This window comes from Mirounga angustirostris, unplaced genomic scaffold (assembly GCF_029215605.1).
Source record: "Mirounga angustirostris isolate CCGP_5_RB_7025 unplaced genomic scaffold, mMirAng1.0.hap1 SCAF_9, whole genome shotgun sequence".
In the NCBI taxonomy this organism is placed as follows: domain Eukaryota; kingdom Metazoa; phylum Chordata; class Mammalia; order Carnivora; family Phocidae; genus Mirounga; species Mirounga angustirostris.
The window spans coordinates 4097541-4117287 of NW_026991717.1; the positions used below are offsets into that span (position 1 = coordinate 4097541).

Sequence of the window (19747 nt, forward strand, 5' to 3'; positions counted from 1 at the left end):
AGACCTTTTTATTCTGTTTCCCTCATTCTCACATTTTGTGAATTTTTATTTCTCCATAAATAGAACCAAAGTAATTCATCATTTCTTAATTTTATACAGTCAGTGTTTATTTAGACTTACTCAAATATTCATGTTTTCCATTGTTCTTCATTTCTTCCTGCATCTCTCTGCCTCCATCTGGGCTTATTTTCTTTCTGCCTGACTAGCTCTCTTTAGTCTTTCACTTAATGCAGATCTATGATTGCTGAATTCTCTAGGTTTATACTTGCCTAACAATTGTCTTTCTCTTATTTGAAAGACAGTTCGCTTGGTTTTGGGATTTCAGGTTGTGATTGTTTTCTTTATAAAGAAATCAGTTATCAGTCTTTTTGCTACATCATTGAAGAGAATGAATGTGGTTTTGTGTTTGCCTTCTCTTTGCCTATGGGTTTCAGCAATTTTACTATAATGTTCTTGTGTATGGTTTTCTTTGTATTTATCAGAACTGGCACTCAAAATACTTTTTAAATCAGCTATCAGTCTTTTTGCTGCACCACTGAAGAGAATGCGGTTTTGTGTGCTTTCTCTTTGCCTATGGGTTTCAGCAATTTTACTATAATGTTCTTGCATATGGTTTTCTTTGCATTTATCAGAACTGGCACTCAAAATACTTTTTAACACATGGCTTAATAGCCTTCATCAGTTTTAGAAAATTCTTGGCCATCGTGGCTTTAAATATTGCTTCTGTCCCATTCTCTTTTTCACCTCCTCATCTGAGACTTCATATTAGACTTTCTAATCATATCACACAGATAGAAAATACCTTACAAATATGAACCAATAGAAAGCTGATGTGGCTATACTATGTTATTTTCTATTTTTTTTCTTTTCTTTTTATCTCTCTGGGCTTCAGTCTGAATATCTTTCCTTTTGACCTATCTTCCAGATCACTAGCTCTCTTTAGCTGTATCTAATCTACTATTAAACTCCGCTTCAGTTATCTGTTGCTATGTAACAACGTACTCCAAAATTTTGTGGCTTAAAACAACTGCCACCATTTATTTGCATGTGTTTCTGCAGTTTAGGCAAGCTTCAGTAGGCTAGACATACTGTGGACTAGAGTAGCTTAATTGGGGTTGGGGGATCCAAAGTGACTTTACTCACATGTATGGCACTTCAACGAGGGGGACCAGAAGAGATGACTGGCTGGATGTCCTCTCTCTCTCTCTCTGTATTCTTTCATTCTCTAGGGCCTCTCTCCATGTGCCGCTCCCCTTCCATACCAGCAGGGTATTTGTAAGTATTCACATGGTAGGTTGGAACTCCACGAGGGTGAAAACAGAAGCTGCTATGCCTCTTAATGCCTAGACCTAGAACTGGCCAGGCCTCATCTCTCTCACATCCTTCACTCCACATAGTTGCCCATCAGATGGTTGAACTTAGATACTGTCCTCTCCCCAGACTCCTGCAATACTACTCCACATGGCATGGTTTTCGCTCCTTCACCATCCTCCTGGTTCTCCATGGCTCCTAGACCTAGAGCAATGACTGGTGCAGAGCGCTACTCAACAAGTATTTTTTTCAGTAAACAAAGAAATGAATGCAAACTGTTGATCCAATGCTCTCTTCGGCAGCATCTATGCTAATACTGGAACCATGCTGGCCAAAATGGTGGCCAACGCTGCAAATTCTTCAAGCCTTTAATGTCTTTTACATCTTGAATCCCTTCCCCCACGAAAAACTTAGTAACTCATTAACATTCTCCAGTTTGCTCCTCAGCCAGTGAGGGGGTGAGAATGAGAACAGTCGCAATGCAAACAGCCTTCGGACTCGAGTGTCAGGGGTTAGAATTCCCAGGACCTGAAACAATCCTCCTTTCCTTCTCCACATAAGATCCCAAGTGGCTCAAGTAGTATCTTCAGAGACCATAACATGCTTCCGGGATCATTATCAGGGTGCTCTCTTCTCCTCTCTTTGGTGGCCTGAGTAAAGTTGCTCTGTTATACCCAGCAATGTGACTGACCCCAACCTTTGACACCTATCTTGTCCTATCATGGCCCAGGTTGACTTTAATGATTCCTTCTGCCAACCCAGAACTGCCCAATGCCCACACCAAGGGGGGCGTTCTCTCTCCCACCACGGCTAGTGCACAATAGTCCTTTCGCTGACTCTCGAGAAGGTGTATCTCATAGCCCTTTCTCTTTCAAGGAATGTGAGACCAGTTCCTCTTGGACATTTCAAAGACACCTCTAATGGCAAAAGTAGTAGAAATGAACTCTGATGCAAAGTACAGGGAACTCCCCAGACATACTGATGTGTGTGTGTGTGTGTGTGTGTATGGTTAAAACCAAATTTTCCTGACTCCCTTTCTACACTTCTTTTCACCGCAGCAAAGATAACACTACCAACTAATATTTAGTGAGTACTTACTATTTGCCAGGCATTGTTCTAGGTGCTTTATATATATCATCTCACACATAATTTGGGGAGGAGGAATCGATTTTAGGCAACTGAAGCATCATAGAGTGGGTGAATCTGGGGGACAAATCTAGAGTTTTATTAGGAAGTTGAGTCAAGATATGAAAGGTGAAGGTGAAAACCGGACAGGGTCAACAAACTGTGGGGATGTGTATGAGTGAGAAGACGAACAGCAAAATGCAGACCAAAGTGCCAAGGGCAGGGCGAAGTAGTAGCCCGTAGGGATTTTAGGATAATAAAATCAAAAGTGATCAAAGGACAGTGATACTATTATCATTTGTGAATTGAATTCTTTCCAAGTTTCAGAAGTAAAATTAATGTGTACTATTCTGACATAGCAAAGAGACCAGCTCTTGGGGCCAAACAAAAATAAAATACATCAGACTCTTAATGGGCTTAGTGGTATCTCTAAAGGGTTAGTTATTATCTGTTAAATATTTGAATAGAGCATTGTTCTGGAATAGCCACAGGAACAGCCCTTTGCCTAAAAGCAGAGGAACAAGTCTGAAAGCCCTGTCTGCAGTGAGAGCCACAGGGCAATGCTTCAACCCCAGCAACACTGTGTTGACAAGGTGGTCTGCATCCAGCCTGGCTGCAGAGACAGATGGGCTCCTAGCCAAGCGCATTAGGAGATTCCCGAGGACCAGTGAGAAGGAGCCTAGAAGGAGATCCCCTGTGTGTTTGTTATTAAGGCTGACTTGGTCAGGGCACGAGAGGCAGGCAGATGACGTGTGCTGAGCAGTGAGACCAGGTTTAGAAGAAACCCTGAAACCAAAGCCTCACTGGAAGAAATCTCCACATTCTCAAAAAACAAAACAAAACAAAACAAAAGCCACAAAAAAACAAACAAGAGAACCCTATCAATGATCCCCTTTGGCCTCTGTCTTCAACCTCTCCATTGACTGCTTCTCCTCATTATAAACTCACATTTCTCCAATCTTTGACAAAGCAACCAATCACAATGGAACAATTCACCCTTCATGCGTTCTTGCTAGTCCTTCTCCACTACTGGGAATGAGGTGTCTACACTTCCTGCCTCCACAATCCCGCCTCTCACTCGTCAAGCCACTGCTCCCTGGTTTCTTCCCGTCACCATTTCAGGGACACAGTTTCCACCAAGGTCACCAAAGACGTCTCAATCACCAGATTCAGTGCATCCATCTCCTTTCTTAGCTCACTTGACCTTCCTGTGGCATCTATCTGGACAGGTCCCTCCTTTTGGAAATTCTTTAATTTTTTTTTTTTTCTCCTCCAGCATTACTGTCCTCTTCTTTTGCTGCCTGACCCTTAATGGTTAGGGTTACCTGGCTCCATCTTTGGTCACTGCATTTCTTATCTGACACAGTCTCCTGGGAACCTCCCACAGGGTTTCAATCACCACCTGTATATTGATGTCACACAAATCTCTATATTCTGCCTTGACTTCTTTCTCAAAGCTGTATGTTCAGCTGTTCACTAAACATCCCTTTCTGCATGCCCCACGGAAATTTCGACACACAAAACCACCCATTATCTCATCCCCAAATTGTCCTTTCTTCATGGATTTTCTCAACTGAGTGCCAAAACTAATCATCCTGTTGCTTAAGCCAGAAACCAGGGAATGGTTTCTGATTTGTTCTTCCTACCCAGTTGGCACCTAGTGAGTCAGCAAGCCCTGTCTCAGCCCTTCTGTCTCCTGGTGAGAGCCCCCCAACTGAGCCTCTGCCTCCAGACTCTTACCCTCAAATCTACCTCCACAGTGGCCACCGGAGTAATTTGTCTGTACCCAAACCATGATCATGACCCTCCTCTGCTGAAAGTCTTCCTGTGGCTTCCAACTGACAACCTGTCTGTTCTCATTTCTTCCCCCCCTCCTGTTCCCACGCTATGCCCACACGGACACCAGACGGTAGGGGGCAAGCAGCCAATAGCTAGGGCTTTGGCAGCTAATCAGAGGGATTTCGGTTTGACAGAAGAGGATCTAGGAACCAGGTTCATGAGTGGGGCATGATGGCAGGTCATAGAAGTGGGAGACACATTAGCAGACTGCTAGGAATTGAACTCAAGTCTGCGTCCTCCCAAAATTCAGATGCTAAATCCTAATGTCCCATGTATTTGGAAGTGAGGCCTTTGGGAGGGGATCAGGTCATGAGGGTGGAGCCCTCATAAATGAGATTAGTGCCTTTATAAAAGAGACCCCAGAGAGCTGCCATGCCATCCTCCCCCTCCTACCTGTGGAAGAACGCAGGGTAAAAACTGTCCTCTAGGAACCAGGAAGTGGGGCCTCACCAGAAAACAGAATCACCAGCACCTTGTTCTTGGACCTCCCAGCCTCCAGAACTGTGAGAAATAAACTTTCCCGTGTTTGTAAGTCACCCCTTCCATGGTATTTTGTTATAGCCGCCTGAAGGGACGGATACTGGCTATTACAACGGAGACAAAGCGGTGAGAAAAGAGGACAGGTGAGCCTGCAGGACCCATGAAGAAGGGGTGATGTCTAAAAGGGAGAATCACCAGGTACAAGTAGTAAATAAATGTATAAGCAGGTCATGTCAGGCAGGCACTAGGAACAATGTAAACAAGCCTCCGGAAGTCTAGAGACTTTAAAGCCCCATTATTGGAAGCCCAGCACCAAGAACAGGAGCCCACACACACTCCAAGGCAAGGGCGGGGGGGGGGGGTGGGGGGGGGGCAGATGCTGCTAGAAAGGAATAGCTTCTACAAAAGGGGAGAGCAGGGAAGTTCAGAAGAGGGGACAAACGTACAAGAACTGTCCTTGTGACAAAGGCCGCTGTAAGTAGGTTACACTCAGGGGCTGCGCCAGTGACTTCTTACAGGTGGGCTTCGGGATGATGAGAGAAGCGGCATTCATCATCAGGCAGATGCAAAACACGGTGTCCGAAATGTTGCCAGGACTGCAAACAAGTGACCCGCCAGAGTTAAGTCCCTTTCCCAAAACCACAGGCCTTGGAGAAGCACGACCGCGCTTGGACTCTGGAGTCCTGCAGGTCCGCGTTCGAATCCCGACTGTGCCGCCAGGCAAATGAGAGCCACCTCCCGTGACTCCGGCTGAAGAGCCTGCCCTGGGTGGGTCACACTGCACTGTCAAGGGCAGACCTGGGGCGAGGACCCAGCAAGGTCGCTGACTCCAAAGCGGGGCTCTTTGCAGGCAGCCTGATGGCCGGGGCGGCGGGTCCCCTCGCGCAGCCGTCCGCCAGGCCCGCAGCGCCTTAGTGCCCCCCTCACCGGAGAGCACCCGCAGCAGGGGCCCGCGGGGGGCGGGCGTGGGACTGGGGGGCGCAGGGGGAGGGCAGCGCCCCCCAGAGTGGCGCGGGCCGGCGGGGAGGGGGGCGGCCAGGTGGTGATTGGCTGCGCTGCGGCAGGCAGCTCCGGGCCCAGAACAAAAGAGAGCGGGCGGCGGGCGTCCCCCGGAGTAGGCGCTCCCGCCCGCCCCGCGCGGGCTTCGGTGCTGGGGGAGGACGCGCCCACCGCCCGCCCGCCCGCCGAGCAGCCGGGCTGGCGCGCTCGGTTTCTGGGCGAAAGCCGGCCGTGCACCTAGGAATTAACCGGCCGGCGCGGGAGGGGAGGGGAGCGGGAAGCGGGCGGGGGGGATGCGGAGCGCGCGCGAGAACAACAATAAGATCGTGTTTGCGGTCGCTGCCCGAGGAGGAATTCGGAGGAGGCGCGAGGCCCGGCGCTCGCGCCGCGCCCGGGAGCCCGGGAGCCCGGGAGGGAGGCCGGCGGCGGCATGAGGCAGGCGACGCGGCGCCTGTGAGCAGCGCGCGGCGGCGGCGGGGACCTCGGCGCGGGCGAGAGCCGAGCGGCCGGGGGCCCCCCTCCCCCGCTGCCGGGCCGTGATTTGCCGGGCCCGCTGCGCCCCCCGCCCACCCCTCGCCTCAGCCGCCGCCTCGCCGCTTCCCCTCGTCGGAGCGGCCGCTCGAGGCCCGCGGGGAGCGCGGCGCAGCCCGTCGGCCCGCGGGGGGGCGGCCTCCCGGCATCTTCGCGGCGACCGAGGACGAGCGGGGGAGGAAGCGGCCGGGATGGCGCGTCCGCGGCCCCGCGAGTACAAGGCGGGCGACCTGGTCTTCGCCAAGATGAAGGGCTACCCGCACTGGCCGGCCCGGGTGAGTACGGCGGCCGCGGGCCCGCCCGCCCACCATCTTCCCCTTCGTGATGGCGCGCCCGCCCCCTTTCCCCGTCCGCCTCAGCCCGGAGCCCGGAGCCCGGCGCCCGGCCCCGCGAGCCGGCCGCGGCCGGGGCTGGAGGCGCGGGCGGCGCTGCGCACGGAGCTCGGGCCCGGGCCGGAGGCGACGCTTCCGGGCCGCGCCCGCTCCCCGCTCCCCGCTCCCCGCTCCCCGCGAGGGCGGCCATCCTTCCGCCCCCTCTCGAGGGCGGCTCCGGCCCGGGCAGCCGCGAAGCCGCGCCGCCGGGCAGCGGGCCCGGGCGGGAGGCAGCGCTGCGGGCCGGGTCGCGGGTGGGAGGCCGGGCCCGGGCGAACGTCGGGGCGCGCAGGGGAGCGCAATGCAAATGGCTGTCGGCGAGCCGGCGGGGCCGCGCGGCGAATCCGGGGAAGGGCCGGTGGTCCCCCGAGGCCAGCAGGGGCCTCTTGGCAGCCGTTCCTCCATCCCTCGGCGCCTCCTTCGCCCTCAGACTTGTTGAGCCTCCCCTGAGCGCGGTTCCGGGAGCCCCGCCGGCCCCACCATTGTCCTGGGGTGCGCGCCTGCACCCCCCGGGGTGGCCGCGAGCTCGCAGCCCGGCGCCGAGCTGGCGGGTCCGGGAAGCTCCTCGTGCCTTTCACCTCCATGTTTGTTCTAGGTCGGATCCCAGACCTTCTCCTTGGCCTCGCGCCACGGTCCACAGTAGCTCTCTCGCCCCGTGTGGCAAGGTTGTCGCAGGGCTCTTTCTCTAGAAAGCATCTGCGTGTAATTCACAGCATTCATTTTTTCATTTCTTTTTTTATCGGGCCCTTGGAGCGAGGAGCTCAGCACTGCCGCGTGTGCTTTGCGTTTTAAAAATAAATCCCTTTTACTTTTGATTTTTATCCTGGTTGGCAGTTAGTTGTTTGAAACGAGAGAGGCAGAGAAAAGGAGGGTCAGGGCATTTGGAGGCTCTGCTGGTATCCTTGGGCAACAGAGGTGGACGTGGGAAACACTGGCATAAATAAGAGTGTGAGCTCTAAAATGTGGTATTACAGTCAAGTGGAGGTAGCGAGACCAAGGGGGGGGAGAAGAACACCCATTCACAAAAGGAAGTGACATCACGGGTGGCCAGGCTGAAATTCGTGAAGTTGAAGTAACGATGGACATGGTCACTTTTTTTGTATTTAGTTTGGCACGATTGTAAAATAGAAAGAACAGTTGGCCTGGGAATGGGGGGTGGGGGGCTGGTGTTTGGTTTGGGCTTTGTTATGGGCTAATCATTTCAACTGTCTGAACATCCATTTCTGCAGCTATAAAATGATCATCTCTAGGATTCCTTCCAATACTAACACCTCAGATTTCAAGCGAGGGTCAGGTTCCATTAGGCTGTGAAAATAACTTTGGAGAGTCAAAAAAAAAAAAAAACCCAAAACTTAAAATTTCATTAATAAGTTGCCACCTGTAGTAATTTTGAAACAAAAAAAGTGCTGCAGAAGTAGTCCTAGCTGTGTATCTAATTGCACGTGAAATTCCTAGAAGTTGTAATTCCAAAACCAAGGCAAAATGGAAAATAAAATGAGGAAACAAAATCAGGTTGTTAGATAAAATAAATGCAGGGGGAAAAAATCTATCTCTTCCCCATTTAACATAAACTTTTCAAGGAAAGGACATGTCTCTCTCTTTTTTTTAATTAAAAAAAAGGTATTTTATACTGAGTAGCATGTTATAATTTCCAAGGAAAGGTAAGGGTTAGAAAAAGGTATTTGAGTCCCTACTCTGTTAGTACCATGCTGTATGCTTCATGTATGTTCTCATGTTATTTCCACTCCAGTTCTCTGAGGCATTATCCCCATTTTACACCTAGCTATAGCTTTGTAGATGATATTACAAAATGCTAACTGGGGGAAAAAAAATCCTACTTATTCAAATTTCAAATACTGTCACTCGATATGAAGGCCTGTCTTGTGGGGATTAGATTTTGTATGGCCCCAAGGGATCAGACCTAGGAGGAAAAACATGGGGGAGACAGATTTCGGTTCAGACTGTGGGGAGGACTTTTCTATCAAAGAAGGTCCATGCTTGAATGGAGAAGCAACTTCCCAGCTGTAGGGAAGATGTTGGGTCCTAGGCAGCCCCTTGTGAGGAATGTGGGCCAAAAGGATTCACTCATCTAGTATATTTGGTCAGGTTGGATTCCACTTTTGGCTGCGCTTCATACTCTGTGACCTTAGGCATATTCTGTAATCTTTCAAAATTTTAATTTACTAGCCTGTGAAATAGGCATAATTCTCACCTCACAGATTTAAGGGTGTGTAAAAGCACCAAGCAGCGGTGCTTGGGTGTTCCTCCCTTTTTTCCATTTTGGATTTCTAACTTTTCCCCTGTATTACTATACTGTTTTTAATTTTCAACTTTTGAGTTAGATGGGTTATTTTCCCCAACATTTTGTTGAAATGAATCATTTCAAATGTATAGAAAAGTTAAAATAATTGTACAGTGAACACCCTTATATCTACCACTCAAATTCTACAATTAACATTTACCGTACTTGCTTTATCATATTATTCATGTATCCATCGCTCTATCCATACAGCAGTCCATCTTACTTTAATGCATTTTAAAGTAAGTTGCAGGCATCAGTATAATTTACTCCTAGACACTTCAGCATGCATTATCATTAACTAGAGGTCAATATTTTTCATAGATCCTTTTTCTTTTTTCTTTTTGTCTTTTGAGGTAAAATTTATATAAACAAGCACACTTAATGTACTATTCAGTGAGTTTGACAGATATACACTGGTATAATCCAAACCCTGCGCAAGATAGAGGGTAGTATCAGTACCCATGAAAGTTCCCTCATGGCTCTTCCCAGTTAATTCCTCTCCTCTTCCCTATTCAGATGTATTATATTAACATTTAGTAGCCAGCTAGCTGTTTCTGATGGAGTATGTTTTATATTGCATATGACTTAAAAATACAAGTTCATTTGTACCTAAGGATTAACTAGCTTGATATTAAAAATACTTATGCTAAAATAAGAGTCTCTGAACCCTGTTGATTGTGTACCCTATTGGTTAAAAAAAAAATTGAGCATGCATCCCTAATATGTATAAATTTACCTTAAATTATATATACATGTACTATTACATACATTATAAAATAAATACCCAAAGAAACTAAAGGGGATGACAGATGATATAATTTATGTTTTAAAATTCTTATTAGCAAAATATTAATAGTAGATGAAGTCTGTATGTTTAAAGATATTAACTTTTGGAATATTTTTTCCCTGTTTCTTGTGGGATATGACTAGATAGTTTTTCTGAAGAGATTTTCTATAATAGAACTGTCAGCTGGGCCATTTCCTTGTTTGCTTGTGCTTACATTATTGGTATTATCTTTGCAGGACTCCTTTTAGCCACTTGTTCATTTGGCAAGAGTTCATTTAGAAGTGAATATTTCGTAATTTTGCTCAACTAGGCACTCCCACATGGCAGTAAATCACAGTGTGCCCAAAGTGAATAAATATAACCATCTGAATAAGGACACCAGTGTCAATTTATATATTAAATATTATACGTTTTAGGTAAAAGAATAAGAAACTAAAAAAGAAATTGTACTGTTTTCTTCTTACACCCTCCCCCCAAATTGTCTTGTATATCCCCTGAGGTGTGAACACTCTGTGTATGTTAGTTACCCCTGCTCTAAAAGATGGAAATAAAACAAAAGTCTCAAAACTCTTGTGTTTCAACCAAAGAACTCTTTTTAAATTTAAAAACTTTGTATGAGATCTCTCCAGCATTGCTAATCGGAGAGTAAATTGGTATGATCACTTTGGAAAACTGGCCCAATCTATATAGTTAATTTATATTGTACCTTGTAATTTAGAATTCTGTTCTAGGCATATACCCGAGAGAAATGAGTGTTTATGTCCACCAAGACTTGTACAAGAATGCTCATACATGACAGCTTTATTCATAATAGCAGAAGATTGAAAACAACCCAAATGTCCATCAACAGGAGAATGGCTAAACCAAATTGTAGCGTATTCATGCAGTGGAGTACTGCTCAGCAGTAAAAAGACACAGACTACTGATGCCCACAAAAATAGGGATGTATTTAAAAATTTGGGTTTGAGTGAAAAAAGCCAACACAGGAGTACATTCTGTATGATACCATGACCATCAAAAATCAAAAGCAGGCAAAATTGCTAAGTGGTGATCAGTTCTTGGTGGGGTGGAGGGGGGTGTTACAGACTGGGAGGAAGTCCTGAAAATGTACGTTATCATGATCTGGATGTGTACGTGTAAAACCTTATCAAACTGTACATTCAAGATTTGCACACTGTACTGTTTTACCTCAATTTAAAAAATGCATACTTTGTATGAAGTGGGAGAAAAGAATCTAATACTTCAGACTTCATGGATTGAATTTGACCATTCTTAGCTTTCTGTGAGAATTTTTTTTTTCTTTAAGGCTTCAGTGCTACCAATTTGCATCTTCCTGTTCCCTTTTGACCATCTTAGAAACTTCATTTACTACTTTACAGCTTTCTCGTTACATTTCTTTTTAGTTCTGGTTTCTGGCTGTCTTTTGTTTAACTATATTAGAGTCTTTCTGTTCGTTTCATACTAAATCGTTGCTCATCATATTTTTTGATCTAGCTCTTAACTTCTTACCTGATAAGAATAAAGCATCTGGGGGCACCTGGGTGGCTCTCTTGGTTTGGGCGTCTGCCTTTAGCTCAGGTCATGATCTCAGGGTCCTGGGATAGGGCCCCATGTTGGGCTTCCTGCTTGGCAGTGAGCCTGCTTCTCCCTCTCCCTCTGCCCCTCCCCACTGCTCCTGCTTTCACTCTTGCTCTCTCAAATGAATAAAATCTTAAAAAAAGAAAGCATTTGACTACCATTCTAGGACAGCTCGAAGCGCTAAACTCTTAGCTAAACTTTTACTGAGCACCTACTGTGTGTAAGGCACTGTGCTAGGTATAGTTTTTCAATTTTCTACCTACTTTAAATTTGCAGCAATTTAAAAATATTAAAATTACATAATTAAAGTGTTTCCATACCCTTTATTAATATAAACACTGATTGAGAATCCTTAGTTCTGATCGATCGTACTTTCAGTTTTTTTGCTTTTGACAGTAAATTACTAAACTGAACCTTTATTTCTGGAGACCAGGCTACATAATTTCAGGGAATCACTTGGGATTTAAATTCTTTTTAATCTCAACATAAAGTAAGATGTTTATAATTCCCATTTCTTTGGCATGAGTCCAGGGAAGCCCATCATTGGTTCATTCCTCAGGTGGAGTGGCAGGGATTCATTCAGCCTTTCCCTGGGGACTATATTCCTGTTGCCAAGGGACTGGCACACTGTCACATTTTCTTCTGCTTAACTCTGGGAGGAGATAGGCAACTTAAACCCTCAGTATCAATATGTACATTTTTCATTGCTCCCATTTCAACCAGATGAATCTGTATTTCTGGCACATCCCCTTTGCTATGCCCTAATGACTGCTGTTTCCCCGGGATTTGGAAAATGTTAATTTTCTGAAGTCAGGTTTCTACTTTATGAGATTGTGTTTGATTCTTTTGGAAAATGATGGTTTAAAATTATGTTTGACTTTATTGAAAATGTCTATTAGCATAAGAAAAAACAAAGTAAGCTAGTAAATATGATAAACATAATAGGGGAAGAGCCCAAATACTCCTGTTTATTGGAGAGAGTTATCTTCTGTTGCAGAAGATTGTCCAGATGTTCAATCAGAATCCAGTCTACTTGATGCAGTGGTTAGTCCACTGCAAAAAGGCTTCTTAATCACTTAGAGCCTTGCTTACTGAGAGCATGGTCTGCAGACTGTTACCTGTCAAGGACCAGATAGGTGCAGAAATTGAAAGTAAGAATTTAGAAACCTTTTCTTTTAGCAATCTGATAGAATGACTTTATGTTTGTGAATTTAGTTTTTAAAATTAAGTTTATATTTTATATAACTTTAATTTTATTTTTCTAATATTTCATTTTTCATGTATTATAAAAAAGTCAGTCTGTAACAAATTAGAAATAAAAAAAAAAAGGCCTTTCACCACAGAATACTGACTATAGAGGATCCTTGAAGGTCAGTAGTATTCCTTGCATCTAAAAGAATCTGCTCATACTATAAACTTTTTTTAAAGATTTTATTTTGGGGGTGCCTGGATGGCTCAGTTGCTTAAGCATCAGACTCTTGATTTCTGCTCAAGTCATGATTTCAGGGTCATGAGATCAATCCCTACGTGGGGCTCTGTGCTGGACGTGGAGCCTGCTTAAATACTCTCTCTCTCTGTCCCTCTCCACCCAGCACTCTGGCTTGCTTGCTTTTGCTTGCTCTCCTAAAAAGAAAAAAAATTTCTTTAAGTAATCTCTACACCCAACATGTGGCTCGAACTCAAAACCCCAAGATCGAGAGTCACTCTCTCCACTGACCGAGTCAGCCAGGCACCCCTGCTCATACTGTAAATATTTAAACTATCTTTAACTATTTAAAAGAGAGAATGGATTGACTTTTATGTTATAAATTTTATATCTCATCTGTGTAAAAAGTTTTTATAAATAGTATTCATTGTAGAAAGATCCCTCTACCTAGTCATAAGCATGAATATGCACCTACATGTGTAAGTACATAATTTTTGTAATATATACAGTTTTGCAGCCTTTTATCCCCACTTAAACAGTGTATATATATTTTTTAAAGATTTTATTTATTTATTTGAGAGAGAGAGAATGAGAGAGAGCGAGTACATGAGAGGGGGGAGGGTCAGAGGGAGAAGCAGACTCCCTGCCGAGCAGGGAGCCCGATGCGGGACTCGATCCCGGGACTCCAGGATCATGACCTGAGCCGAAGGCAGTTGCTTAACCAACTGAGCCACCCAGGCGCCCTTAAACAGTATATTTTAGATGACTTTCAATGGCAATGAATATATTCCTATAGCATTATTTGTAGTAGCCATCTGGTAATTTATGGTATAGACCTATTTTTTTTTTTTAAGATTTTATTTATTTGACAGAGAGAGACACAGCGAGAGAGGGAACATAAGCAGTGGGGAGTGGGAGAGGGAGAAGCAGGCTTCCTATGGAGCAGGGAGCCCGATGAGGAGCTCGATCCCAGGAGACCTGAGCCGAAGGCAGACGCTTAACGACTGAGCCACCCAGGCGTCCCTGGTATAGACCTATTTGTTATAAATTATAACCAGTGCCTGTTATAGGGCATCTAGGTTATTTCCAGTTTTATACTGTAAAATAATACTCTGAGAAGCATGCTTTTAGCTAAATCATTAGTTAACTTGCTCAGGACAAGTCTCTGGGAATTATATTTCTCAGTCGAGTGGCGTGGTGTGTGCATGTTTTAAAACTTTGGATTTATATTGTTACATTGTCATCCAGAGAAGTTTTGACTGTCTTACCCAGTAGCAGAATAAGAGAATACCTGTTTTCTCACACATTCACTAAAAGTAGAGGATTCAAATTTTTTAAAATATTTGTCAGTTTAGTAAATACAAGTATTTAATTGAATTAATTTCTTGTTTACAAGTTAGGCAGAGTATATATATATCATATATGACATCAAATCATGTATCATATATGTCTTGATTACAGGTTAGGACAAATATCTGATAATGCTACTGTAAGGTATATATCCCCATAAGAAAACCAAGACTTAAGAAATTCACCTAAGATTACACACTGAGTAAGTGTGTTAATCCCAGATCATTAAGAATGCCACAGGAACAGAAGAAATGTGATAACAGAGTAGGTGATGAAGGGACTGAAGAAGCATTTGGTGGTGTTTAAGAAGACCATATAGTAGTACTCAGAAGCTGCTGGGAGGCTGGCATTCTCAAGTCAGAGAACATTTATTGTGACATTTATTATATTATTTTTCTCTAGTCTGTATCTCTTTGAAAGCCCTTTGACACAAGGCAGTAAAAACTAAGAAAGATATTAGTTATGCATACAGGGAAAGCAGAGACCCATTAAAATCAATTCTGAGTGACTAGCATGGTGTTGACTTAGTGTAGGTTCTAAAACCTTTATGTGTGAGAGAATACATATACTTTGAACACCAGGTGGGGCAGTTTTGAGTTACTGGATCAGTAGAGCCTAGAAGCTAAATCACAAGAACTACTACTAGCCACTGTTTTCTTAATCCCTATAACAGCATCTTCCTGTGTTCTTTCCCTGCCACTCATATATGTAATCGCTTCTCAGCTGTGTTAGTGAGTGAATTTTTCTTTCTATTTCTTACCAAGGAATTTGCTGCAGTTAGGTAAATAGCTGTATGGTCACAGGGAACCACATAGAGATAAAAAGAATGAAGTAATCTAATAATTGGTGAGTTAAGCATTTAGAAGGATATCCTCCAGATATCTGAGCAAGATTTCCTGTGATGTTGGGAAGAACAATGACACCAGGAGTTAAAAGACATGTACTTTATTCTACCACTGTCTTGGTTTGTCAGGTTTGGGCATCTTTTTTTATTATAGCCTTTTTGTAAAATAGGATGATAATTCTTATTTTCTTTCCCTTTTTTCCTTGGAATCAGATGTTGAAATGTACATGAAGTAAGTTTGCTAATTAAGGATCATAGACCATATATATAGTTTGCCTAACTTGTAACCAAAGACATTAATTCAGTTAAATATTTGTGTTTATTAATACCACAGTGTCATATAGGTCGTATACCTATATCATCCTCAGTGGGGAAAAACTGAGAGCTTTTCCCCTAAGGTCAGGAACACAACAGGGATGTCCTATCACCGCTGTTGTTCCACATAGTACTGGAAGTCTTTGCCTCAGCAATCAGACAACAAAAAGAAATAAAAGGCATCCAAATCAGCAAGGAGGAAGTCAAACTTCCACTTTTTGCAGACAACATGATACTCTAGAAAACCTGAAAGACTCCACCAAAAAATTGCTAAAACTGATGCATGAATTTAACAAAGTTGCAGGATATAAAGTCAGCATACAGAAATTTGTTACATTTCTATACATCAATAATGAAGCAGCAGAAAGAGAAATCAAGGAATCAATCCCATTAACAGTTGCACAAAAACCAGAAGATACCTAGGAATAAACCTAACCAAAGAGGTAAAAGATGTGTACACTGAAAACTGTAGAACACTAATGAAAGAAATTTAAGAGGACACAAAGAAATGGAAAAACATTCCATGCTCCTGGATTAGAAGAAAATACTGTTTAAATGTCTATACTGCCTATCCAAAGCAATCTACACATTCATTGCAATCCCAATCAAGTAACACCAGCATTTTTTCACAGAACTAGAACAAACAATCCTAAAATCTGTATGGAACCAGAAAAGACCCTGAATAGCCAGAGGTATGTTGAAAAAGAAAAGCAAAGTGGGAGGCATCACAATTCCAGACTTCAAGCTATATTGCAAAGCTGTAGTCATCAAGACAGTATGTACTGGCACAAAAACAGGCACATGGATCAATGGAACAGAATAGAGAGCCTAGAAATGAACTGTCACCTCTGTGGTCAACTAATCTTTGACAAAGCAGGAAAGAATATCCACTGGAAAAAAAGACAGTCTCTTCAACAGATGATCTTGGGAAAACTGGAGAGCAATATGCAGAAGAATGAAACTGGACCACTTTCTTATGCTAGACACTGAAATAAATTGAAAATGGATGGAAGACCTAAATGTAAGATAGGAAACCATCAAAATCCCAGAGGAGAAACAGGCAGCAATGTCTTTGACCCTGGCCACAGCAGCTTCTTACTAGGAACGTCTCCAGAGGCAAGGGAAACAAAAACAAAAACTATTGGGACTTAATCAGGATAAAAAGCTTCTGCACAGCAAAGGAAACAATTGAAAAAGCTAAAAGGCAACCGTCGGAATGGAAGAAGATATTTGCAAATGACATTGATTAATGGGCTAGTATCCAGAATCTATAAAGAACTCATCAAAATAACATCCAAAAAATAACTAATCCAGTTAAGAAATGGGCAGAAGACATGAACAGACATTTCTCCAAAGACGACATACAGATGCCCAACAGACACGTGAAAAGATGCTCAGCATCCCTCTGCATCAGGGAAATCCAAATCAAAATCACAATGAGATACCACCTCACACCTGTCAGAATGGCTAAAAGTAACTATTCTGGAAACAACAGATGTGGGTGAGGATGCGGAGAAAGGGGAACCCTCCTACACTGTTGGTGAGAATGCAAGCTGGTGCAGCCACTCTGGAAAACAGTATGGAGGTTCCTCAAAAAGTTAAAAAATAGAGCTACCGTACAACCCAGCAATTGCACTACTGGGTATTTATCCAAAGGATATAAAAATGCTGATTTGAAGGGGCACATGCACCCCAGTGTCTATAGCAACACTATCAACAGTAGCCAAGTTACGGAAAGAGCCCAAATGCCCATCAACTGATGAATGGATAAAGAAGGCGTGTGTACCTACATACACACACAGGAATATTACTCAGCCATCAAAAGAATGGAATCCTGGGGCCCCTGGGTGGCTCAGTTGGATGAGCATCTGACTTGGGCTTAAGTCATGATTTCAGAGTCCTGGGATTGAGCCCCATGCCCCAAGTCAGGCTCTGCGCTCAGCGGAGAGTCTGCTTTTCCCTTTCCCTTTGCCCCTCCCCCTGCTTGTGTTCTCTCTCTCTCTCAAATAAATAAAATCTTCTTAAAAAATGAAATCTTGCCATTTGCAATGATGTGGATGGAACTCCGAGTGTGTTATGTTAAGTGAGATAGTCAGAGAAGGACAAATACCATATGATTTTACTCATATGTGGAATTTAAGAAACAAAACAGATGAACATAGGGAGGGAAGGAAAAATAAGATAAAAACAGGGACGCAAACCATAAAAGACTCTTAACTGTAGAGAACTAACAGTTGGAGGAGAGGTTAGGGGGGATGGGCATTGAGGAGGGCACTTGTGATGAGCACTGGATGTTATATATAAGTGATGAATCACTATATTTTACTCCTGAAACCAATACTTGAATTTAAATTTTAAAAAATTGTTTTTACTAAATTTCTATTTGCTTTCCCTTTTTTCCTAGTAATCATGCGTTAAGATGTGCCAGTTACCTACCAGAGCACCAAACTACTTCTTATATGATGGTAGAAACCTGGTGAAGTCTCAGTAAATGCTTTTGTGGTTTGGCAGGTGTCTTTCAGTAGTTTCCTTGTGACTTTATAATAATACTGAGTTGGCTCTAGGCTCTGAGCATTGTGGGCACTTCTCATTGGTACTCCTCCCTCAGATTCCTGTGTGTCGTGGGCCATTTCTGGAGGTTCCCCATAGCTTAAGTATTTGGGGGCAAACTAAACTGGACTATGTCAGCATACAGAAAGGATCTGTGAAAAAACTACTCTTCCCACTTGATCATGGACACTTGAGCTCTGAGTGGACTCTAAATTGATTATAGTTTGCAAGGCTACCCAGAAGTGGACGTTACCTGGTTGTCAGAGTGGGGGGGGGCTCCATGCTAACAACAAAGTTGCCTCCATGGGGACTGGAAAATTCTTGATAACATAGCATTAACTTCTCAGTTTGTATTGCAAAATAAATTTAAGATAAGAGCTGTTAGAAGTGCTGGGTTTTTTAGGTTCAGAAGTGATTACCAATATAAAAATGAGTGTCACAAAAGATTCAAAAATTTTTATGTAGGAAGAAATGTCAAAAAATAAACTCATGCTTTAGATCTGTTTTTCCTTTTTCTTTGTCACCAAAGTAGAACTTTTGTGCTAATGGCGTCTTTAATTTGGAGGAAATGTATATTCAGAGGGAGCGGTAGGACAGATCCTTGGTTCATTTTTTTTAGAGTTACATATGTTGACTAGATTGAAAATTAATTCCCTCCAGACCTCTGTTTGACTTTCAAAATGAGATCAACTACATTCAAATAAGGCATGACTGTTCTTATTTCCCCTCACTGAACTGCTACGTGAGGATTAAGTCAATAATTTTGAAAATATTTAGATCTTGGAAATAAGTCATTGTTGCTGATTAATTCTGATGCAGTCAGTCTGGTGGCTTTGAGACTTTTTTTTTTACTATATTAAGAAATAAAGCCCATAGTAAGAAAAGAAATAACTAATTTCACACACACACACACCAGTAATAAGTTTTCACCAAATCATACTATATGTGATGCATTCTGATATTTTTATATTTTTATTTTGTATAAAATCAGGTTGCAACCCACTAAATCAGTTTCACTACCTACAGTTTGAAAACCACTGGTCTGCTCTTGTTAGGCCAAAGGGAAATTAATCTATATGTAAGTATATATGTGTGTGTGTATATATATATGACAGTAGTTGGATTTTTTATTTTATTTTTATTTTTATTTTTTTAAAGATTTTTTATTTATTTATTTGCGAGAGAGAGGATGAGAGAGAGCATGAGAGGGAGGAGGGTCAGAGGGAGAAGCAGACTCCCTGCCGAGCAGGGAGCCCGACGCGGGACTCGATCCTGGGACTCCAGGATCATGACCTGAGCCGAAGGCAGTCGCTTAACCAACTGAGCCACCCAGGCGCCCAGTAGTTGGATTTTTTAAAAAGATTATTTATTTACTTACTTATTTACTTACTTACTTACTTAAGAGAACGAAAGAGAGCCCGAACTAGGGGGAGGGGCACAGGGAGAGAGACAAGCAGACTCCCCACTGAGCAGGGAGCTCAATTCCAGGACCCTGGGATCATGACCTGAACTGACAGCAGACACTTAACTGACTGACCCACCCAGGCGCCCTGACAATAGTAGGATTTTTGAGATGAGTTAGCAGTCCTGAGCTTTGTATTCTGCTGTAGCCACAGTCTTACGTGAAGATCACATGAACATAAACAATGAAAGCTATATTATTTTAGTCATTTAACCATCCAGGCCAGTATTGCCCTTGATCTCAAAAGGCTTCGTATACAGATCCAGTATTTCTACCCTCATCTTCCATCTACTCTTTGAACTGTACATGCATCTAACAACTCTCTCACAGCTAATTAGAGTTTCATCTATATGCCTTCTTAAGGATAGTAAGCTCCATGCATTTCTTAAGTACCCAGCTACATACACTGTTGGACTACATAGTGTTCCCTGGCTAATAGTATTGAGGCTCTGGGGTTTTCTTGGGTTTGTGAGACTA

The 19747-nt window shown here is 43.4% G+C and overlaps 1 protein-coding gene across 1 annotated transcript in view; it reads left to right on the plus strand.

Annotated features, from left to right (window-relative positions):
- The first annotated feature begins 6064 nt into the window (after nucleotides 1–6064).
- The window catches only part of HDGFL3 (HDGF like 3), an 81556-nt gene continuing 67873 nt past the window's right edge, over nucleotides 6065–19747 (plus strand). Inside the window, exon 1 of the mRNA XM_045899311.3 lies at nucleotides 6065–6560. Within this exon, the coding sequence (XP_045755267.1) occupies nucleotides 6477–6560 (84 nt within the window). The 5' untranslated portion in view covers nucleotides 6065–6476. The remainder of the gene's footprint in view (nucleotides 6561–19747) is intronic.